Source organism: Chrysemys picta, chromosome 15 (assembly GCF_011386835.1).
Source record: "Chrysemys picta bellii isolate R12L10 chromosome 15, ASM1138683v2, whole genome shotgun sequence".
NCBI lineage: Eukaryota > Metazoa > Chordata > Testudines > Emydidae > Chrysemys > Chrysemys picta.
The window spans coordinates 4,325,316-4,348,860 of NC_088805.1; the positions used below are offsets into that span (position 1 = coordinate 4,325,316).

At 59.8% G+C, this 23,545-nt stretch overlaps 1 protein-coding gene across 3 annotated transcripts; it reads left to right on the forward strand.

Annotated features, from left to right (window-relative positions):
• The first annotated feature begins 4,367 nt into the window (after positions 1–4,367).
• Positions 4,368–23,102, forward strand: P2RX2 (purinergic receptor P2X 2). Of its 3 annotated transcripts, none has more exons than XM_042847918.2 (12): positions 4,368–5,132; positions 11,712–11,847; positions 12,878–12,949; positions 13,646–13,721; positions 13,874–13,970; positions 14,406–14,486; positions 17,331–17,469; positions 18,718–18,848; positions 18,964–19,054; positions 19,962–20,027; positions 20,105–20,182; positions 20,624–21,076. In XM_042847918.2, the coding sequence occupies exons 1-12, from the start codon at positions 4,495–4,497 to the stop codon at positions 20,939–20,941; spliced, it is 1,923 nt and encodes a 640-aa protein (XP_042703852.2). In that variant the 5' UTR covers positions 4,368–4,494; the 3' UTR covers positions 20,942–21,076. The 3 variants fall into 3 exon arrangements, with proteins under 3 accessions (XP_042703852.2, XP_065424733.1, XP_005314567.4); XM_065568661.1 differs by having other exon boundaries at positions 20,857–21,036; XM_005314510.4 differs by having other exon boundaries at positions 4,369–5,132; positions 20,852–23,102.
• The last annotated feature ends 443 nt before the right edge of the window (positions 23,103–23,545 follow it).

Genomic DNA, 23,545 nt, shown 5'->3' on the forward strand with positions numbered 1-23,545 from the left:
GAAGCAATGGGGTTAAATTGCAGCAAGGGCAGTTGAGTTGGACCTTAGGAAAATCTGCCTGTCAGGGTGGTTAAGCACTGTCAGGGATGGTCTAGATAATTCTTAGTCCTGCCTCAGTGCAGGGGACTGGGCTAGACGACCTCGCGCGGTCCCTTCCAGCCGACATTGCTATGAGTGGCAGGAGCGTGCGTGAGGTCACAGCCTGATGACATGTTCCCAGCTAGTCACACGGTCAAAAAAGAGCAAAACAAACAAAACCGCTGCAGTTGCCAATGGCGCTTTCAGGGATATGGGGCCGACGACAGAAAAGTCCTGGGGCTCCATGTCTAGACCAGGCAGACGCACTTAGCCAGACCCCAGTCTGTTCCATTCATCATACTTCGTCCACACCCAGCCAACCAGGGCCGGCTCCAGGCACCGGCGGAGGAAGCACGTGCCTGGGGCGGCACATGCTAAGGGGCGGCATCCGTCCGTCCTTGGGGCGGCACCGTCCGAGTGGCTTCTTTTGGCTTTTTTTTTCTTCGGCAGTTCGGGCAGCTTTGTTTTTTTGCTTGGGGCGGCAAAAATGGTAGAGCCAGCCCTGCAGCCAAATCACACCCGGCCACCCTCGCTGTCCCTCAGCACCTCTCCCTAACCCTCACCCAGCCAGACCTGAGATCTCCTTTCCCACTTGTTCCTAAGCAGGCGTGTGAAGAGAGAGGGCAGGAGGCCAGTTACTGCTGTCCCGCATGCCCCAGAGCCCCACTGAGACGGCAGAATTCTTTCCATGCCCAGATTAAAGCTTCCGGTTTCTTCCTTGGTGGCTTCCACTTAGGAATCAACATGGGGGAAATGCCCATTAATGCCTAATATCGTCTTGTCAAGAACTCCCTGCTGCACCAGATCTAGCCACGCTTCAGCTCCGCGAAGGCCGGTGTTGAGAGCCAGGGCTGAACTGAGCTCTCTGGGGTCCAGGCGGTTCTGAGGCAGGGCCCTTCGACACATGAATTGTAACGCGACTGGCGAGGATTTACTTGTCCGTGCTCGGCAGGTTCCTTCAGTTCCCGAGCATCAGTGCTGTTCTTCCGGGGAGGCTGCCGGGTATTCTTTGGCCACTGAGGTCCTTCTTTAAGTGAAAACTGAACTAAACCCTAAATCCAGGGGTCAGGGTGCCAGCATGGGACTCCAAAGACCTGGTTTCAATTCCCAGCTCTGCTACAGACTCACTCTGTGACCTTGGATGTGTCTCCCTGTCCCAGACCCTTGGGGGATTTAGGCTCCGAACTTCCAATGAAATCAAAGGATGTTGGTGCCTAAATACCTTTGTGAATTTGGGCCTCTGTGCCTCAGCTTCCATCTGTACCAAGGGGCTAACAGCCCTGCCCTGCCGCACAGGGGGCATGTGAAGATAACTACAGTAAATACCGTGGTGCTGGTAGGGTTGCCAACTGTCTAATTACACAAATCCTGCCCAGCCCCTGTCCCGCCCCTTCCCTGAGGCCCCACCTCTTCTCCGAGCCCCCACCTCACTCCATCCCCCCTCCCTGCGTCGCTCGCTCTCCCCCACCCTCACTCACTTTCACCGGGCTGGGCAGGGGGTTGGGGTATGGGAAGGGATGTGGGCTCTGGACTGGGGCTGAGGGGTTCAGAGTGTGGGAAGGGGCTCTGGGCTAAACCTGGGGCAGGGGTTGGGGTACAGGAGGGGGTGTGGGGTGCAAGCTATGGGAGGGAGTTTGGATGCTGGAGGGGGCTCAGGGCTGGGGCAGGGGATTGGGGTGCGGGAGGGGGTTCAGGGTGCGGGCTCCAGCCGGGTGGCGCTTAAATCAGGCAGCTCCCGGTCAGCCATGCAGCGGGGCTAAGGCAGGCTCCCTGCCTGCCACAGCCCCACACTGCTCCCAGAAGCAGCTGGCATGTCCCTATGGCCCATGGGGGTGGGCTCTGCATGCTGCCCCTGTCTGTAGGCACCGCCCCCGCAGCTCCCATTGGCTGGGAACTGCGGCAAAGTGCTGCGGAGTTGGTGCTCAGGACGGGGAAGCGTGTGGAGACCCCCTAGCTGCTGGGGCCATAGAAGTTGCTGAGATGTGACGCTGTGCTCGGTACCTCCACAGTACCACAGACATACGTGCAACTATCAATAAGATGCGGGAGGAGCAGGTGTGCGCATGAGACCGAGAGCCAGGCCAAGGGCCCTGTAATCCTCTAGGCCAGAGGTCCCCAAACTGTGGGGCACGCCCCTAGGGGGGGCACAGAGGAATGTTCAGGGGGCTGTGGCTAGGGGCTCTGTTGCTGGTCCTGCACCCAGGTCTAGGGTGACCAGATGTCCCGATTTTATAGGGACAGTCCCGATTTTTGGGTCTTTTTCTTATATAGGCTCCTATTACCCCCCACCCCTGTCCCGATTTTTCACATCTGCTGTCTGGTCACCCTACCCAGGTCCTAGCTGCTGGCCCATGCTTGGAACCCCGGCTGCCAACCTTGGCCCCTGGCCTCCGCTGTGCTCCTGGCCCAGCCCCCACCCCCTGCTCCCAGCTGTGGCCTCAGCCCCCTTACCTCTGTCTGTGTCCCCCCCTCCCAGAGCCGCAGCCCCGCTCCTGACTCCGGGGGGGGGGGGGCACGAAGTAAAAAGTTTGGGGCCCACTGCTCTGGGCCATGAGCTGTTACCGCTGGGACATTAACCCTTTACATGACATTAACCCTTTACATGCATCGCACTAGCATTCCATTTATTATCCCACTCGGGGAAGGTTTTGTGGGGCAGGTTGTGTGAAAGCCCCAACACAAACTAAAGCTTTGTAGAGACGTGTAACCCCCTCGCCAGGCCTGTTAAGCCCTAGAGCCATGAAAACTCCCAGGGCAAATGCCACTCGCGGCGCCCCTGGCCTGGAGTGCTGCCAAGTGCCCCCTGCAATCCCCCTAGAGAGCAAGGGCTGAAAGGGAAACACTCCTGACCCCAAGGGCCGGAGAGAGTCCAAGGCAACAGGGACTATTGTGGCCATCTGGTCTGAGTAGCTGCATCGCCCAGGCCAGAGCCCTGCCCTCAATCAATTCCAGCTTGCGCTAGAGCAGATGTTTAAAAAAAGCCGATTTCATTTCAAACTGGCCAGTGATGGAGACTCCACCCTGATTTAGGTTAATTACCCTCCTCGCCGTTACAAAACCAGGCCTTATTTCTAGCCTGAATTTCTCTAGCTGCAACTTCCAGCCATTGGATCTTGTTCTACCTTTGCCTGCAAGCGTGAAGGGCCCTCTGGTGTCGAATTCTGCCCCCCATGTAGGTACTGCTGGACGGTGATCAAATCACCCCTTAAACTTCTCTTTGACAAGCCAATAGCTTGAGCTCCTCGAGTCTGTCACTAGAAGGCAGGTTTTCCAAGCCCTTGCTCATTCTTCTGGCTCTGCTCTGACCCCTCTCCCCTTGATCAACTCTCGGCATGAATTGTGGCCTCCAGCACTGGACACGGGATTCCAGTTCACACCAGTGTCAAATACAGAGATCACAGAACCTTTCTGCTCCTACCCCAGATCCTGTTTATACACCCCGGGATCACATTGGCCCTTTTGCCCACAGGGGAGCACTGTGCAGCTGATTATCCCCCAAGTTAAAGTCCCCTGTCTGGAAGTTTGCTCTGCTTGCCTAGTTCTTAGAAGTATGATGTTGCATTTGGCCATATTAAAACAGATACTGTTTGCTTCTGCCCAGCATACCAAGCGATCCAGATTGCTCAGTATCGGTGACCTGACCTCTTTGTTGTTTAGCGCTCCATTAGGGTATGTCTACACTACGGGATTACTCCGAATTATTTACCACTCTGTTAGGGTATGTCTACACTACGGGATTACTCCGAATTATTTACCACTCCATTAGGGTATGTCTACACTACGGGATTACTCCGAATTATTTACCACTCCATTAGGGTATGTCTACACTATGGGATTACTCCGAATTATTTACCACTCTGTTAGAGTATGTCTACACTACGGGATTACTCCGAATTATTTGCCACTCCGTTAGTCTTTGTGTCATCTGCAAACGTTCTCACTGATGATTTTATGCTTTCTTCCAGGTCACTGATAAAAATGTGAAATAGCACAGGGCCAAGAACCAATCCCGGTGGGACCCCACTAGAAACATCCCCACTCAGTGATTCCCCAGTTCAAATTACATTTTGAAACCTCTCATTCCGGCCGTGTTTAATCCACTTAATGCGCAGCATACTGATTTTCTGTTGTTCTAGTTTCAGGCTCAAAATATCTTTTGGTACCGAATGAAATGCCTGACCGAAGTCGAAGTGTTTTACCTCAGCCCTATTACCTTTACCAACCAAATGCGTCATGTCATCAGAAAAGCTATCAAATTAGTTGAACAGGCTCTATTTTCCATTAGCCCATGTTGAGTGCCATTAATTACACCCCCCTCCTTTCATTCTTTATTAATCGAGTCCCATCACAGCGGCTCCATTCTCGTTCCCGGAATCAATGTCAGGCTGACAGGCCTCTACTTACCTGGGCCGGCTCATGTACCCACAACGCCAGTTTTCGTCCACTCCTCTCCCGGGATTGGGGATGATGGAGCAGCCCGTGTGTGTGGAGCAGGATTATCTACTCTGGCCACAAGGGGGCATCAGTGCTGCAGAGATGGGCAGCTGCGGGCACTCCAGGGGATTGATTCCTTTAGTCCAGCCCTGGTCTGGAGGGGAGGATGCCCAGCGCGTACGGTGCCCTCGTCAGAGAGCGGCAGGGGATGGGTGGTGCCGCTCAGTGAGGCTCAGAGCACGAACCTGCAGACAGGGAGAGAAAGGAGATCCCAGTATAAACCAGTATAACGGCAGCTTCAGCGCGGGGAGGAGCCGTGGAGATCCCAGTGTAAACCAACACAGGGAGGCTGCTGCTGTTGTAGGACTGGGACCCTCCCAGTTCTCCCAGGATAAGGCGAGGGAGTGGCGATCCCAGGCTCAGCCCAGAGGCTTCCCTAGACGACCCCCCCTTCCACAGATGGAGGAGCCCCCGGCGAGGCGGCCCAGGGCCGTGGGCTGCTGGCGATGCTTCTGGGAGTTCTGGAACTACGAGACCCCCAAAGTCCTTGTGGTGAAGAACCGCAACCTCGGCATCATGTACAGAGGGGTGCAGCTGCTCATCCTGCTCTACTTCATCTGGTAGGTCCCCGGCTGGGCCAGCGTGTGGCTCTGGGAGAGATGGGGTGGGGAGAGCTGAGGGGGCAGGCAGAGACACGCCAGCCTCAGCACCTGCACAGAGCGCTGAGTGGGGGGCTGGATCCTCTGCTGCACGGGAGCCATTCGCTGATTTACACCAGAGAAGGATCTGGCCCAAGGGTTGCCGTCCAACCCTTTCCTGTGCGGCTGGGTTCAGGCAGGGACAGAGTGGGGTTAGATGCAGGAGGGAGGGGACGCCAGGTTCTGTCCAGCCCCACTGCCATGAGGTCCTGCTGGCCCACGATGGAATTGGGGGGGTCTGGGATTAGGACGGGGTCCTGCACCAGGTACTTCGTTAGCTGGGTGAGCCACAGAGGTGCAACCAGAGAAAAAGAGTTGGGGGGACACCAACAGGGAGTGTTTTATTCAACACAGCAGAGACAAGGCAGGAGGGCAGCGTAGCCAGCCCGGCCTGGGCACACTGCTGGCCCCAGCCCTTTGCAATGTGGTTAAATCTTGCATCACGTTGCACCTACCCGTTCCCACTCCAGAAATACGAGAGCTGGTGAATAAAAGGCAATTATGGTTTGCAGGAGACGTTGGGGGGTTTTAGTTTCCCATTAGAATGTTTTGTTTTCTTCCTCTCAACGACAATCCCAACCTGAAACGTTTTCCATTTGATCAAAACATTTTTGATAAAAATGTAGTTTTCAAAAATCATGTCTGGTAAAAGAACATAAACAAATCGGTTTTGGGTAAAAAATATTGCCTTTGGAAATCAAAAACTGAGCATTTGTACCAAAAAGGAACCCTTTTCCCCAAACATTTTTTGGTTTTCATACCCCCCAGCCCAAAATTTCAACTCAAATAAAAATGTGCACGGGTTTGGGTTTGGGGTTTGGGTTTTTTGCCAAAAAAAATATTGTCCGACTCTAGTAAAAATGTAGTAAAACGAATTGTTCTTTTTCCTTTTCCCTCTTTCCTTTGCTCTGCTCTGCCTCTCACACTCCAGTGCCCCCTCAGTTGCCTTCTTCTAGATTGTTTAATAGTCGTTTTCTCCTACTGTCCTGTCTATGTTGTGGTCTCTTCCTCCCTCCTTTAACTTTCCACTCTCTTTTCATAGAATCCTAGAATCTCAGGGTTGGAAGGGACCTCAGGAGGTATCTAGTCCAACCCCCTGCTCAAAGCAGGACCAACACCAACTAAATCATCCCAGCCAGGGCTTTGTCAAGCCTGACCTTAAAAACCTCTAAGGATGGAGATTCCACCACCTCCCTAGGTAACCCATTCCAGTGCTTCACCACCCTCCTAGTGAAATAGTGTTTCCTAATATCCAACCTAAACCTCCCCCACTGCAACTTGAGACAATTGCTCCTTGTTCTGTCATCTGCCACCACTGAGAACAGCAGAGCTCCATCCTCTTTGGAACCCCCCTTTAGGTCGTTGAAAGCAACTATCAAATCCCCCCTCATTCTTCTCTTCTGGAGACTAAACAATCCCAGTTCCCTCAGCCTCTCCTCATAAGTCATGTGCCCCAGCCCCCTAATCATTTTTATTGCCATCCGCTGGACTCTCTCCAATTTGTCCACATCCTTCTTGTAGTGTGGGGACCAAAACTAGAAGCAATACTCCAGGTGTGGCCTCACCAGTGCCGAATAGAGGGGAATAATCACTTCCCTCAATCTGCTGGCAATGCTCCTATTAATGCAGCCCAATATGCCATTGGCCTTCTTGGCAACAAGGGGCACACTGCTGACTCATATCCAGCTTCTCGTCCACTGTAACCCCTAGGTCCTTTTCTGCAGAATTGCTGCTGCTTAGCCAGTCAGTCCCCAGCCTGTCGCAGTGCATGCATGCTCTCCATGTGTCAGTATATAATGCCTGCATCTGTAACTTTCACTCTATGCATCCGAAGAAGTGAGGTTTTTACTCACGAAAGCTTATGCCCAAATAAATCTGTTAGTCTTTAAGGTGCCACCAGACTCCTTGTTGTTTTTGTAGATACAGACTAACACGGCTACCCCCTGAAATTTGACCTCAGAGCTTCATCGCACACGATGACTTCCACTCTGAGGAATTACGAATGAGAGGCTCAGTTCCGTCCACACACCTAACGCCCAAATGTATAAGACAGAAATTCATTAACCGGAGTCGCCAGTAACTGTCACCGAAATATCGGGTCCACCTAGCTGAGAGCCAATAACAGCCAGACAGGGATAAGGAAGAGTTGCTTTATTCTGCAGAAGAAAGGAGAGCCTTGCACCTTGGTACAAAGACTCTGTCTTACACACATTTTACCATTCCAATCTCTCTATCTGTTGCCTGCCCGCTTGGGCCCGATCCTGCTTTTCTCGCTGAACGGTCCCTTCCATGGGCACCGTTTTTTTCACTATCAATTTAGCAAGGAGGGTGGGCTTCTCAACTAGCCCCCACCCTTCCTGGTCTCTTCTCTTAAACATTCTTACTCACAAGGCTACCCGAGTCCTCCCTCGTGAGGCTTGCCACTTGGGCAAAACGCATGGCCCATTGGCATTTAACGATTCAATTTTCTCTTGTGGCAAACACACTGCTCTTACAGCATATGCAAACACAAATGGTTAAATTCTGACAAGTCCCTGAAGGACCGGTACTTGCTTAGCCAGTGCTTCCTTTTCTGCCTGGAAGTCCTGTCTCAAGGCTTGCAACTTGCCCTGGGTGTAGGTTTGAGTTGCTGCCTGGTTCATGATCTATGCTCTTAGTTGCTCAATTCTAGTTATCAAGTACACAACTCTTCCCTTTTCTCCAACTTCTCTATTGCCCAGTCCTGCTACGACTGGGGGTAGATCCACCTGACACCCTTCCCGGTCAGCCGGGGTGGAGAGAGGAATGCTAAACCCCTCTCCGGTTCTCAGACTTACTGCGGCTGAGAGTAGTAGGCACACTTTCATACTCACACACGTACGTCCAGACTGGCCACGTCTGTGTATAACGTTCAGAGAAGGTGCTGTGCAATCTCCAACTTGCTTCCTCTCTTGGGAGGGCAGGTCTTTTACGCCCTGGGGTCTCCTGGGGCGTCTTTTCAGAGATTCCAGTCCAGGCCGGCTACCTGTGGCTTCTTCAGCTTCCCCAAACCACGCCAGCTCCAGGGTCGCAAAGGCAGACTGTTGGATCTCACTGGACAGTTAAGCTTTGCAAATGTAATCTCAGCACTGTAACTTGTATTGCCTTTGGTTTGACTATGTCTATATTTTTTTCACAACCAGCTGGGGCTGAAAGCAGTTTTTCTTTGTACTTAGCCTGGTCTGCATTGATTCTTGACCTTGAACGCAGATTAACTTTCTCTTTATCTCTGGACCAGGCTGAATTTCAAATTAACCCGTTCCTTTCCTCAATAGACAAATTGCTCCCATTGTGTGTCAGAGGCTTTTTGGTGATTAAAAGCTCCTCTGAGATGTATGATCTTATCTAGATTGAAGGTACCTTCTAGTGGGCATTGTTTAGATGAATTTTCACACGTGTAATGATTCCAATTCTCTAAATACCTGCAGGTTTTAGGACCATAATGGACGTACATGAAATAAGCTGGGGTTCCCTTAGGGGGTGAGAGGGAATCCTTAGACTGTCCCCCACCCATTTTCCAATCACACACACAGGGAGGAGGATGCCCTGTCCGCGCTAGCGGCACATAAACTAAGGATCTCTCCCTACAGGGTATTCACACAGGAGAGACTAACGAGGATGGCCACGACCCTCCTACACCTCCCTTCAGCAAAGAGCATCGGCTAGTCTCTGAGAGACGGCGCCGCTTACTCTGTTGCATCCAGTGAGATGATCAGACTGTCAGTGGCTCACACAGAACCACGATGCATCACACTAGGAGGCGGTAACAACCCCTCTTGAGGCAGTAACAACACCGGTGCATACCCATGCATCTCTCATATGCATATGGGGTGGCCAAACTAACAGGTCCCCAGAACCGCATACAACTACCGTATTGGGGGCGGCAAAACAATTCCCCAGAACCGCTCTGCATCTGATCTTGCTGCACAGTCAATAAGTTCGGATGGCGTGAGCCCAACAGGGACAGACGGCCCCACGGACAGTCCTCCTCCGACACCCCAATAGAGATTTCAAAAGGTCTCCTACCTCTATTGTGGCACCACGGGGTTCGAAGGGGAACGATCCGTAGCAGCTGCCGGTACCTCTGCGGGCGTTGCCATCCCGGACGAGCCCCCAAATTGTCGGAGAATAAGAGAGTTCTCACTTTTTGTTTGGGTACAGCAAGTCAGATACTTTATTTTCTCTTTATCAATTGCATAGAGGGAGAGAGCTAAGCAGGTCTCTCAACAGGTAAACAATTACCACAAGCATTTATACCTTTTGTTACAGACAATAATGAGCAACAGCTGCATTTTGTTTATACATAGGTCATTCTGATATCTTGTTTTGCTCACTAATGTAGACTCTTAGTCTACAGTCCATATTATCTACACAAGGTCGCAACAACTTCTCACATGGTTCTTTCCCACTCGCCTCACACATTCCTCGCTTCTCCAAATCTCACGTTATTAGGGTTACAGTTAGCCTGACTCTTGCTAACGAACTGTCATACATTGCATCCCCTTCCTGTCAGTTCTTGCTCTGCTTCCACAATACCACTTTCTTCTCTCTCTGTTAGTCCCGGACCCTTCCCCTCTCTCTCATCCCCCATTCCCACTCTCTCTGTACTCTGCCCCTCCTCACTTCCCTTTCCACTAAAAGCTCTCCCGTCCCATCCCATGCACTCTCCTTCCCCACACCCACTCGCTATCCTCCTTCCCACCCCCATGTCACGCGCGCACATGCTGGTGAATGAGATCTCCCAGCAGGGCAGTCGCACACACTGCCCAGCTGATCTGGAAACGATTTCCTCACGGCATAGTTCAGCCCAGGGCCAATGCAGTTCTCGGCCTCGCTGCCGAGTCTGCTCACCAGCGCAAAGCATGGCAGGGACGGAGTGTGTGAGCCGAAACAGAGACCCACCCACCTCCGCTCCGAGAGGCACCACCCAGCATCTGTTAACTAGAAATAAGTCTGGATCCCGGCTGAGCGAGCCAGGATTCCTGGTGACCTGCAGGCGAAAGGCTTCGCTAGCAGGGCCTTGAGACATCCCGGCCTCAAGAAGCACTTACTATTACACTGCCCAGAGCGACGCTTGCTGTCTAGCCAGCTCCTGAATGCAACCAATAGGCCATGGCCTGCGGGGGGCCCAACACAGCCGCTATTTGGGAGGTGTAGGTAGCGGGATTCCAGGATCCCGTTCCTGGCTCTAGGCTCAGATTCAGTTTCTCAGTCAGTGCCATAAGGTCCCATCTGGCCTGGGAATCTATGAAAAGCTCCAGGCCCAGGGTCAGTCAGACGCAGTCTTTCAAAGCCCAACGCCCTTCCTTTGTTCCCTAGTCTCTGGAAACCCAGCTGGAACCAGTATCTGCAAACCTCGCCGGGGCGGATCCAGTCTGGAGGAGTTTTCAGTGTGAACCCCTGCCCGGGCCTAGTTCCTGGAGCTGTCCCTGGCCCCAAAGATCCTGCACTGGGTCTCCCGTTTCCATGCCAGGACCCCTCCGGGACCCCTCCCAGCTAGGTGGGATCCAGCCGCCCCCCCCCCCCCCCATTTAGCAATATGGGTTGGGCAGGGTGGTTACAAGGCTCTGATGCTGGTTTGTAGTGCCCAGAGTAAGAATGCCAGGGCCAATGGTTCCACACAGCCCAATCAAGCACGTACGTTGGCACATTCCTTCTGTGAGGCAAAGGGGTGAGACTTTCCCCCGACTTAGAGAGACCTGGATTTTCTCCCTACCTGGGTGAGGTTGCACCTTTCACCTTTCACTCCCTGGGCGAGTGGCAAGGGCGGCGCAGGTGGGCTCGGTTAATAGTGAGGGTTATGAAGGGCACAGAAGCACTAACGGCAGTTTGAGGCTAGAGCCGTGGTCTCTTGGCTTGCAGGCCGGCTCCTCGCCCAAGGCTAGCGGGTACCTCGTGCGGGGAGGGTCTCTCTGCAAAGACCTGGGATTTCCCCTGCCACATGCGTGAGCGTCACCCAGAGGGATGAGCCCTGGTGGGGGTGTGCGGGATCCCCCAACGGCGACAGACCAGCCACCCCCTCTCCTGGCTTCTCTCTGCCCCGCTCTCCCCCGCACGGCATCGCTCACTTGCTCACCCCCTAAGACCGTCACCGCTCCCCACACAGCCGTTCATGCTCCCCAGGTTCTCTCGGCCCCTGCACTGGTTTCCACTGGCCTCCTGTCTCTGACTGCTCCTTCTGGTGCTCACAGGCTGACGGGTGATGGGAAGGGGCTAGTTCCCAGGAGCTGCCCAGCACCAACAAGCCCTGGGGCGGGGAGTGGATAATGCAGCAGAACAGGGAGGATGGCGGGGGGGGGGGGTGTTGTTGCAGGGGAGGGGGAGAAGCCCTTGCGTTTGGGATTCCCCAGCCATAGGGCAGGCAGAGGTGGGGGGATACATCCCTCGCCCGGCGGTGGGGACCCAGGGGGCAGCGGGGGCAGTGCTGGGCTCCAGATCCTGGGAATGGGGGTGTATGTCCCTGACAGCTCCCTCCACCCCCAGGTACGTGTTCATCATCCAGAAGGGCTACCAGGAGAGCGAGACAGGCCCCGAGAGCTCCGTGCTCACCAAGGTGAAGGGCATCACCCGCTCACCCAGCAAGGTCTGGGATGTGGAGGAGTACGTCAAACCTGCTGAGGTGAGGCTGTGACGCTGCCCCCCCGCTCTCAAGGCTGTGATCTGCCCCCCCTTCTGCGAGGCCCTGACATTACCCCTCCACTGCAAGGCTATGTCACTGCCCCTCCCCCATGCACTCCCACAAGGCTTTGATGTGGCCCCCCACTCCCCCCTGGGAGGCCAAAGCACTGCCCCTCCCCCACTCCCTCCCCATGAATCCCTGACACTGCCCCTCCCCCACAGCCTTCCCCCCCCTCCCCCACAGGCTGTAATAGTTCCTGCCTGATACCAGGTCCCCCTGGAAGCAACCAAACCCTGACAGCCCCCAGACAGGCGGGAGGGGGCTGCTCTGGGCACCTCGCTAACGCTGCCTGTGCCAATGCCGTGTGCCAGTGCTAATAACAGCGCGTCGCCCGCATGTCACCAGCACCCCCAGGGCCCCCACTGAGCTCTGCACGGAGCCAGGGCCCGGCACAGAGCCCCCGTCCCTGCAATCCCCCCCCCTCCCATTGCACCCCCAGGCCCCCGCTGAGCTCTGCATGGAGCCACGGCCCAGCACAGAGCCCCCGTCCCTGCACCCCCCATTGCACCCCCAGGCCCCCGCTGAGCTCTGCACGGAGCCAGGGCCCAGCACAGAGCCCCCGTCCCTGCAATCCCCCCCCATTGCACCCCCAGGCCCCCGCTGAGCTCTGCACGGAGCCAGGGCCCGGCACAGAGCCCCTGTCCCTGCACCCCCCATTGCACCCCCAGGGCTCCCTGCACTAGGCTGATCCCCATGTGGGCGCTGACTTGCCTGCTTGCCACAGGGAGCCCGTCGAGACCCCGCGACCCCTAGGTCAGTGTGCCCTGGGGCCAGCCCAGCATGGCTCCTGGCCGGGAAATGGTGAAGCGACTGGCCCAGGCGGGGGGCAGGATTTACGGCGAGGCAGCTGGCTGAGGCTGGCCGGGCGGACGCCCTCCAGCGATCTCACTCACTCCATCGCCAGCCGGGCACCCCAGTGAGGGCTGGGGGGGCTCCATGGAAAACGTCTCTCTCCCTGTCGGCTCTGCAGGGCGGCAGCGTGTTCAGCATCCTCACCCGGGTGGAAGTCACCCGCTCCCAGACGCTGGAGACCTGCCCGGAGGTGAGGGAGGCAGCCGGGGCTGGGTGGAGGGCAAGGCACAGCCCGGGGGTGGGGAATGGAGGCAGGGGGCCTGGCTGGCTGGGAGCAGCGAAAGGATGCCGAGGAAGGAGACTGGGGATGGAGAACTGGCCCACGACAGCCCCAGACCCACACTCCCATGGGCAGCACTTGGAGGGCCCCTAGTGCAGACAAGGGCTCTGGAGCCCCGGTCCCTGCCCGCAGAGCTGCACCAGGGATTGCTGCCTGCCCGGCCCTGCCCAGCCACTGGCTGTGTGCCAGTGTGCCCGTAGCCTCCGGGCCGGGGGTGATTGACTAGCAGGAGCACAGCGGCTGGGGGGTACCTAGGCAGCCCCAGGCCGGGAGAGGGAGCGATGACAGTTGCGGCATGTCCTGGAGCCAGAACTTGGCCTCTCTGGCTCCCTCCGCCTCGGCTCTGCCCCAGTTCCACACCTGGGTCTGGGCTGATCTCGCTCCACTCCCTGCTGCTGGCATAATAGCGAGTGCGGGGGGCAGAGGCCACCCAACGCGAGGGGCATCCCAGGCTGCAGGGGGTGGCTCAGGTGGGGGTGAGAGGGAGGGTGCTGGGTAGGGGGACTGGCTCGGTCCCTTCGCTCCCCTCCCCCAGCTCTGCCCTCTTTGCAGAGCCCCAGGGGTCCCGCCCCTCTCCCAGTGACACCTTGGTTTCCGCCCCTGCAGAGCCTGGAGGTCCCTCACGCCACCTGCAGCTCCGACAGCGACTGTGTGGCTGGGGAGATGGAGATGCTGGGGAACGGTGAGTGAGCAGTGCCGCTGGCGGCCTGGGTGGCAGCATGGGCATGGGCCAGGGCCAGCCGGAGACTGGCATTCAGCCGCCCCAGGGCCAGAGGGAGGGCGAGGCCTGCTGCCCTCAGGGGACGCGCTCAGTCCATCTGTCTGTCCCTGCAGGAGAGAGGACGGGGCGCTGCGTCCCCTATTACAGCGGGCCGGGGAAGACCTGTGAGGTCACCGCCTGGTGTCCAGTGGAAGACGGAGGAACGGTCAGGTAGAGAGGGGCTGCTGGAAGTGCAGGGGGACCCACGGACAGGGGGGTGTTCATGGCCCCTGGGAAGGAGACACAGCTGGGAGCCCCTCACCCTTCTCCTGCCCTGGGATGCCACCTAGCCCTCACCCCAGCACCCAGCTCCAGTGGGACACCCCAGAGGGAGACGGAGCTGGGCAGGGAGGGGGTGCTAGGTTGGGGGGAGGCAGGACCCCCCTTCTCATCAGGGGTGAGTTAGCACCGGGAAAGGGGGCTGTCAGCAGTGGGGGAGACACACCCTCACGGTGGACCAGGGACCCCCACGTGCTTTGGGGTGATGGGGTTCTGGCTGGGGGTGGGGGGCTGTCACTTGTGGGGGTGGGGAGGACGATGCCCTGGGCTCGGGGGAGGAGGAACTCCCTGCCCAGGGAAGGGCTGACACGTTTCTGCCCTCGCCAGCGAGTCCCTGGGGAAGATGGCCGCGCAGTTCACCATCCTGATCAAGAACAACATCCAATTCCCCCGCTTCGGATTCTCCAAGTATGGCTCAGCAGGGACCCGCGAGTCTCACCCCAGCCGCCCCCCTCGGGGGAGGGATCACGGGCTGTGCCCATCAGGAACAGAGCCGGGGCGGGGAGGAGGGAGCAAGAGCACTGGCACATGGGCACCGGGGGGGACATTGCCTGGGTGCTGCTCTGGGGGTGTGTGAAGGGGGGTGTGGTTTGTGTCAGCAGCTGGCTGAATGATGCCAGTTTGGCCATTGCTGCCATTGTGGTCGGGCCGGGGCACCGCAGACCAGCACACACCAGAGATGAGTCTGTAGAGCATGGCTGTGGGTCTGTGTGTGCATGGGGGTGGTTGTGTGAGTGTGTGTGCACATGGCTGTGGGTCTGTGTGTGCACCGGGATGGTTGTGTGAGTGTGTGTGTGCACATGGCTGTGGGTCTGTGTGTGCATGGGGGTGGTTGTGTGAGTGTGTGTGTGCACATGGCTGTGGGTCTGTGTGTGCATGGGGGTGGTTGTATGAGTGTGTGTGCACATGGTTGTGGGTCTGTGTGTGCAAGGGGGTGGTTGTGTGAGTGTGTGTGCACATGGCTGTGGGTCTGTGTGTGCATGGGGGTGGTTGTATGAGTGTGTGTGCACATGGCTGTGGGTCTGTGTGTGCATGGGGGTGGTTGTATGAGTGTGTGTGCACATGGCTGTGGGTCTGTGTGTGCATGGGGGTGGTTGTATGAGTGTGTGTGCACATGGCTGTGGGTCTGTGTGTGCAAGGGGGTGGTTGTGTGTGTGTGTGTGTGCACATGGCTGTGGGTCTGTGTGTGCATGGGGGTGGTTGTGTGAGTGTGTGTGCACATGGCTGTGGGTCTGTGTGTGCATGGGGTGGTTGTGTGAGTGTGTGTGTGCACATGGCTGTGGGTCTATGTGTGCAAGGGGGTGGTTGTGTGTGTGTGTGTGCACATGGCTGTGGGTCTGTGTGCGCATGGGGGTGGTTGTATGAGTGTGTGTGCACATGGCTGCGGGTCTGTGTGTGCATGGGGGTGGTTGTGTGAGTGTGTGTGCACATGGCTGTGGGTCTATGTATGCAAGGGGGTGGTTGTGTGTGTGTGTGTGCACATGGCTGTGGGTCTGTGTGTGCATGGGGGTGGTTGTGTGAGTGTGTGTGCACATGGCTGTGGGTCTGTGTGTGCATGGGGGTGGTTGTGTGAGTGTGTGTGCACATGGCTGTGGGTCTGTGTGTGCATGGGGGTGGTTGTGTGAGTGTGTGTGCACATGGCTGTGGGCCTGTGTGTGCATGGGGGTGGTCGTGTGAGTGTGTGTGCACATGGCTGCGGGTCTGTGTGCGCATGGGGGTGGTCGTGTGAGTGTGTGTGCACATGGCTGCGGGTCTGTGTGTGCATGGGGGTGGTTGTGTGAGTGTGCACATGGCTGTGGGTCTGTGTGTGCATGGGGGTGGTTGTGTGTGTGTGCACATGGCTGTGGGTCTGTGTGTGCAAGGGGGTGGTTGTGTGAGTGTGTGTGCACATGGCTGTGGGTCTATGTGTTTGGGCACCTGCATGGGGGTGTATTTTAGGGTTGCCAGGTGGCTGGTTTTCGACAGCAATGTCCGGTCGAAAAGGGAACCTGGCAGCGTCCGGTTCCCTGCAGTAAGAGCAGCAGCTGCGGTTGGAGCCTGGAGGAGCTGCTCTCTGCTCAGCTGCTGGGTGGCAGAGAGGTAAGTGCCGGCGCTGGCTGCCGGGGGGCGTGGGGGAGAGGAATCCTGTCCACCCCCTGCCTCGCTGTACCCCATTGGGCAGGCTCCACGTCAGCTCCTCCCAGCCCCGCTCTGCAGGCAGCAGGTGAGTCCCAGGAGAGGGGGCAGTGAGCGAGGAGGGAGACGTGGAGAGCAAGCGAAGGAGGATGGGGGGAGAGGAGTGAGGGGGGGCGGGGCCTCAGGGGAAGAGGTGGGGCAGCGGCGGGGCAAGGGTGTTGGCTTTTCAGCAATTAGAAAGTTGGCAGCCCTAGTGTGTTTGTGCATGTGCACGGGTATTGGCAGCTGTGGGCCCCATGGGGGTCATGAGCAGGGCCGGTGCAAGGAAGTTTAGCGCCCTAGGTGAAACTTCCACCTTGCGCCCCCCCCCAAGCCCTGCGGCAGCTCCCCACCCCTCCCCACCCTGAGATGCCCCCCCTACGGCAGCGTCCCCCCCCGGGGAGCCGTGCGGCAGCTCCCCACCCCAGCTCACCTCTGCTCCGCCTCCTCCCCGAGCCCTGCGGCAGCTCCCCAACCCCCCTCCGCCCTGAGGCACCCCCCCCCGTGGCAGTTCCGCGCCCTCGCCCGGGGAGCCGTGCGGCAGCTCCCCACCCCAGATCATCTCTGCTCCGCCTCCTCCCCGAGCCCTGCGGCAGCTGCCCACCCCCCACGTGGCAGCTCTCCCCCCGCCCGGGGAGCCATGTGGCAGCTCCCCCCCCGCCCGGGGAGCATGTGGCAGCTCCCCACGCCAGCTCACCTCTGCTCCGCCGTTGCTGCTCCACTTTTCCCGCCTCCCAGGCTTGAGGCGCCAATCAGCTGTTTGGCGCCGCAAGCCTGGGAGGGAGAGAAGCAGAGCGGGGCGGCGAGCTCAGGGGAGGAGGCGGAGCAGAGGTGAGCTGGGGCGGGGAGTTCTCCTGCATGCCGCCCCCCCCTTACTTGCTGCAGGCGGCCCTCCCCGCGCCCCCCTGCCCCAGCTCCCTCCGCCTAAATGCCGACAACAACCGGGGTGGCCGAAGATCCGGCTGCCACAGTCGCCGCCGAAGAAAATGTCGCCCCCCAAATGCTAGCACCCTAATAGGTTGCACCGGCCCTGGGGTCTGGGTTCGTTCACGTACATGGGGGGTGAGATACTCAGCAGCTCTTGGCGTGTCTCCTCAGAGGGAACGTGAAGGGTGATAAGAACGGCTACCTCAAAAGCTGCACCTTCAACGAGACCACGGACCTGTACTGCCCCATCTTCCGCCTGGGCTCCATTGTGGAGCAGGCAGGAGAGAACTTCACCGCGCTGGCCGAACAGGTAGCCTGTGTGGGGAGGGGGGACCCTCGCCCGGTGACAGGGGACGGGCTCTGTCCTGGTGTACGGGGAGGGGGGACCCTCGCCCGGTGACAGGGGACGGGCTCTGGCCAGGTGTGCGGGGAGGGGGGACCCTCGCCCGGTGACAGGGGACGGGCTCTGTCCTGGTGTACAGGGAGGGGGGACCCTCGCCCAGCGACAGGGGACGGGCTCTGGCCTGGTGTGCGGGGAGGGGGGACCCTCGCCCGGTGACAGGGGACGGGCTCTGTCCTGGTGTACGGGGAGGGGGGGACCCTCGCCCGGTGACAGGGGACGGGCTCTGTCTTGGTGTACAGGGAGGGGGGACCCTCGCCCGGCGACAGGGGACGGGCTCTGGCCTGGTGTGCGGGGAGGGGGGACCCTCACCCTGCGACAGGGGACGGGCTCTGGCCTGGTGAGACCGCTGCAGGGTCTCTCATAGGGCTGGGTTCTCTCGGGCACGTGGCTCTCGGGTCTCCCCCGAGGGAAGGCTCCGGCTCAGGCCCGTCCCGCGGCCGATCTTGCCTCCTGCACAGGGAGTGTTGAAGGTCAGGGGCACTTGAGCAGGTGCCGTGGCAGGGAGCTCCTGGCACGCCAGAGACACCCTGTGGCAGACAGACAGCGCAGGCCTGCAGGCAGCTCTGTGCTGAGCTCAGCCTGTCGCTCAATCCAGTTGAACGCCCTGTGCCCAACACTGCCCAGGTGCCTATGGGCGGCACCAGCTGCTGCAGGAGGGCCTGGCAGGTGAATGCCCTTTGGCCCACTGGCCATTCTCTGCCACTCCCCAGAGCCTTGCGCCATCCTGGCCTCTCTTCTTGGGGTGCCCCCTCCTGGGCAGAGGTCAGCTGCTGGGTCCCCTCTGACGCCAGAGCCACACGCTCGCTTTCTGAGTCCCCTCCACACGCCCCCTGGGCCTGGATAGCCAGCTCCTTCGCGCTTCCCTCATGTCAGCACCAATCTGCCGGGTGCTGTGCTGAGCTAGGCTGGCAGGCAGCTCCCGGAGCCCGGCAGCTGCCCTCTGGCGCTGGGTGGGCCCTGCAGGGCGAGCAGGAGGGAAAGCGTCTGGCCGGACAGGCAGCAGAGCGATACGGGGAGCAGAGAGGGGAGCTCTGAGATGCAAGGCGATCTGGGGGGGGGCGATGGGCTGGAAGTCAGGACCCCGGGTGCTGCCCAGGGTGGCTTGAGGTCCTGCTAGAGCTGTGTTGGTCCTGCCCTGCTCTCTGTCTCCTGCAGGGCGGCGTGATCGGGGTGATCATAAACTGGAACTGTAACCTGGACCTGCCCGACTCCGCGTGCAATCCCAGATATTCCTTCCGCAGGCTGGACCCCAAGAGAACTCAGGTGTCTTCTGGCTACAACTACAGGTGACCTGTCCCCCTGCTCCTCTGGGGCGGTGACCCCCAGGGCCCTGCAACCCCCTGCTCCCGGGCCTGGCTGCTCCGCGCTGACTGCCCCTCATCCCCGCTCTCTCCTGCACAGGTTTGCCAAATATTACAACTGCAACGGGACGAACACGCGGAGCCTGATCAAGGCCTATGGGATCCGCATTGACGTTATTGTGCATGGCCAGGTGGGAAGAGAACCCTGCCCCGTGCCCCCTCCCCTGAACCGGGCCCGGGACTGCGCGAACCCTGCCCGGCGCCCTCCCCCCTCCCCTCCCCCCGCACCGGGCCTGGCACTGCGGGACCCTGCCCAGCGCCCCCTCCCCTGTACCGTGCGGGACCCTGCCCCGTGCCCCCTCCCCCGCACCGGGCCCGGGACTGCGCGAACCCTGCCCGGCGCCCTCCCCCCTCCCCTCCCCCCCGCACCGGGCCTGGCACTGCGGGACCCTGCCCAGCGCCCCCTCCCCTGCACTGGGCCCAGCACTGTGCGACCCTGCCCAGCGCCCCCTCCCCCGTACCATGCGGGACCCTTCCAGCACCCCCTCCCCCGCACTGGGCCCAGCACTACAGGGACCCTGTGATGCCAGGCTGGGCCGAGTCGCTGACATTCACAAGAGGGTGGCCAGATGTCCGGTAGGAGATCTGATGGTGTCCGGTCAGATCTACTGACTGGACACCCGAAGTCTGGTTACTGCAGGTGGGGGAGGTGGAGAGGAGCCGGGGCGATGACCCGGGGCTGCCTCCTACCTGCATTGGGCAGCTGCAGCTCCCAGCCCCGGCTCTGCAGGCGAGTCCCTCCCCACCCATGCAGGGAGAGGGGAAGAGAAGCAAACAGGGGTGAGGCCTCAGGAGGAAGGGGTGGGACAGGGGTGAGGCCTGGGCGAAGGGACACAGCAGGGGTGGGGCCTGGGGTAAGGAGTGGGGCAGGGGGGACGCTGGGGGGACAAGGCGGGGCAGGGCCCAGGGGGAAGGGACGGGGTCGGGGTGGTTCTGGGTTTTTATATTCTGTATTACAAAGTTGGCAACCCGAAGCCCTGGGGAGCGGGTGGCAGGGGGTGAGGAGCGCGGTGCTGACCGCTCTGTTTTTCTGCCTAGGCAGGGAAGTTCAGCCTGATCCCCACCATCATTAACCTGGCCACGGCGCTGACCTCGGTGGGAGTGGTGAGTATGTGCCCGCTGTGCCCGGGACGCTTGGCACAGGCTCCCTCGGGCACTAACCCTGCTCTCCTGCTCCCCAGGGCTCCTTCCTCTGCGACTGGATCTTACTGACCTTCCTGAACAAGAACGACATGTACAGCGCCCGGAAATTCGATCAGGTACCGGCCCGGCCCCGTGCTATGATCCTGCCCTGCTCCTGCCAGGGCACTCCCTCCCCTGGGCCGGGAGGTGCCCCCATCCACGGGAAGCGATTCGCCATGTCACACAGCAAGGCAGGGCAAAGCAGGGAATAGGCCCCAGGAGTCCTAGCACCCTGCTCTCACCACTAGACTCCACTGCCTACCTTGTGACTGGGCATCTCCAGGCTCGAGAGCAGTGAGGGAGTACCCAGGGCACCTCCCCCCACCCCCAAATTAAAGCCCAGCAGAGATCCTCCCTGTGCAGCGCTGAGAGACCCCCCACGGGGACCCCTGCTACCAGGGGAGGAGTGAGTGTGTGGCCTCAAGGGGAGAGCCCAGAGAAGGGGGCCATGTGCCCTGCCCACCCCAGCCCCCTTGCGCTGCAGCTGCTGTCACACGTTGTGTTTCTGCCCATCACAGATGCAGCCGCTTGGCACCTCGAGAGCCAGTGCCCAGAGACCGGGCCGGATGGGCTCTCCCTGCCCCTGCTGGCTCTGGGCGTTCCCTGCGGGAGCCGGGCACTGCAGCCTGCCTGATGAGCCACCCCCCAGGCCTTCCCCTGGCCGTTCTCCGCGCCCTGTGACCTGGGGTGGGGCCGTGAAGCGAGGCCCAGGCACTAACCGCCCCATCTCTCCTCTGTCTGGCCAGGACAGGACCCCGGCGCCAGGCGGCATTGGTAACGCCTGCACCACCCAGGCCTCCTCGCCGGCCCACCCCAAGGGCCCCGGCCAGCTCTGAGCTGCCTCTGCCCCCCACCTGCTGCTGTGGCTGGCCTGGGGACCCACTGCCAATGGGCAGGCTGAGTGGGGCTGCCCCAGTACTGACTGGAGGGATGAGGACCAGGAGACCCCCAGCCCAATCCGGATTTCACCCCACGGCCAGCAGAGTTCCTGGAGAGCCTCAGCTTCCCCGCGACTCTCTGCAGGGCTGGGGGCGAGTGAGCCCAGACCCAGACAGACCCCCAGCGCTAGGCCGAACACGCACCCCAGAGCCTTGTACAGACCCCGGGGCTGGGCCAAATCCCCCGGAGGCTGGAGAGCCAGGTGACCCGCCACGGGGACAGGTACCCGCCCCGTTCTACGCCCCCTGCTCTGCCAGCCCCTCCTGCAGTGAACTGTGATGAGGCGAGAGGTTGGCCCCAGTAGGCCAGCCGCAGAGAGGCTGGTCTGTGCAGGCTGCGGCCGCCTCCGCGGGCCCAGCCGGCTCTTTAACTCGCACTCACCAGGGAGTCATTTGGGTCACTGGGTGTCGTGCTGAGGGGGGACAGAACCAGCAGGGAGCACATGGGCACTGTCCTCTCCCGGGGCATCACCTCTTCCCTGCTACTATCCCCCTAAGGGAGCCCCCTGCCCTGCCCTGGGCTCCCCTTCCTCCACGGCTGCTCCCCACATTTCCCCAGCTGTTCTGGAGCCTGCTCACCCCATAGCACTCGCCCATGAGCCCCCCACAAACCCAGCCATGCCCACTCATGGCGTCAGACAAGCCACCACTCACAGGGCAGTTCCTCACAGCGTGATCACCACTCAGCCTTTTGGCTGGCTTTGAGCAGCAGCAGCTTAGTGAACACTACTGACGTTTGAATTGAGGAAAGCACCATTGAGATGACCAGGGCACTTCACCCCCTCAGAGCTGCTGTTTCAGGCTCTCTGCAGACTCTGGCAGAGCTCACGGCATCAGTGACGCTTGGGTCATAGTTTGAAGGGGTTTGTTACAATCCTAAGGACCAGAGATTTAATGTTAGTGCTCAGAGATGGGGGGGGAGGGCTCAGGTTTTTGGCAGCCCAGCTTGAGACACCTCATTTTCCAGGAAGTGCCGCGCCCCCGTCCTGTGAAAAACTGCCCTGGAGATACCCCCAAATCACCAGTCGCTGCTGAAAAGCTGGGCTTGAGAGCGTAGCCTGGCTCACACAAACGCAGGGCCCCGACCAGTCCCCCCCAGACACGCTCAGAGCTCACCTTGGGCCCTGAGCTGGCTCACGGCCTCCGGGGGGCAGGGGCCCATGTGGTAATCAGGAGCGCTGCGAGGTGAAAGCCCGTCCCCTTTGCACACCGTGACTGTGCCACACGGCTAGGCCATAGGGCGGGCCGGCGCCTTGGCAGGGCTGGAGATGTGAGATCAGGGCAGGGCAGAACGGCTGGCGCGGCCCCCAGGAAGCACTGCACCGGCAGGTGCTGCTGGTTGAGTTCACAGCCAGGCAGGAACTGGTGGCACCAAGGCCTTGCTGGCCAAGCCAGCGGTGTCTGGTGGTGCTGGCACAAGGGGCTGTCCCATCATGCCTGCCTGCCTGCCCTCTCCCCCCTGCCCTCTCACTTCACCAAACAGCTAGGAAATGAACTTGGGCAGACGCTATTACGGGCCCGGCCGGGCGAGCCAGGTCAGCGCCAGCGGGCCCTGCAGGCACAGGGGCTCCCGGGAGGTCGAGGGGCGCAATGCATCGTGGTACAGATGGGCTAACTCCACTGTGAGCTGGATGGCGAGCTGCCCACACGAGGCAGGCAGTGCGGCTTGCTGGGTTCCCGGTGCTGTGGGCCTCTGGCCCGCTGCTTTCATGGGGCCGTTGTGTTGTCATGTTATCCTGCCACTGGCCCTCTCGTGTCATTGTAGCCGAGGCAAGGGACTGGCCCCCCCCCCATCCAGACCTGCCTCCGGCCCCCGTGGCCCTGCACTCAGGTGTCTACCGTCGACTCGAGCGGCCCTTGCTGGCCGTTCACCTCCTGGCTGTCCATGCAGGGGAAACCCTGTGAACCATGTGCCGAGGAAGTGCCCAATGCCCAGTGCAGTGGGGGTGACTTGGAGCCATGAGCCTGGCATCTCCTGGCGTTTGCACTGGCTGGAATGGCACCAAGCTGCCGCGAGCCGGGTCCAGGAAACGGCACTAGGCTAATGGGAGTGGGGTGGGAACACTGGCTGTGACGCCTACCCCAGGCCCTGCCGCTCTCAGCACGGGGGGCTGGATGGCTGGGGCATGTTGCGATGCAGTGGGCTGCTCTCGGGTTCCTCACCCTGCTGCACGGGGCCCAGCGGCACATAGCCTCCTGCCTGCCAGCCTGGGACAGGAGGTGCAGAAAGACGCTGCCCCCAGCTCGACAGTGCAGGGAAAGCCATCAGAGCCATGCAGCTGCCCCAGCTGATGCCTGACTCACCAGACAGCCCAGAGCCAGGGCCCCGTCACGTCTCCCCTTGCGATGGCATCACAGGCCGGATACACCCGTGTGCCTCCTTTTGACCTTGCAAGCAGGGCCGGCTCCAGGCACCAGCGAAGGAAGCAGGTGCCTGGGGCGGCCAATAGAAAGGGGCGGCACTCCGTCTGTTATTGGGGCGGCACGTCCGGGGCTTCGGCG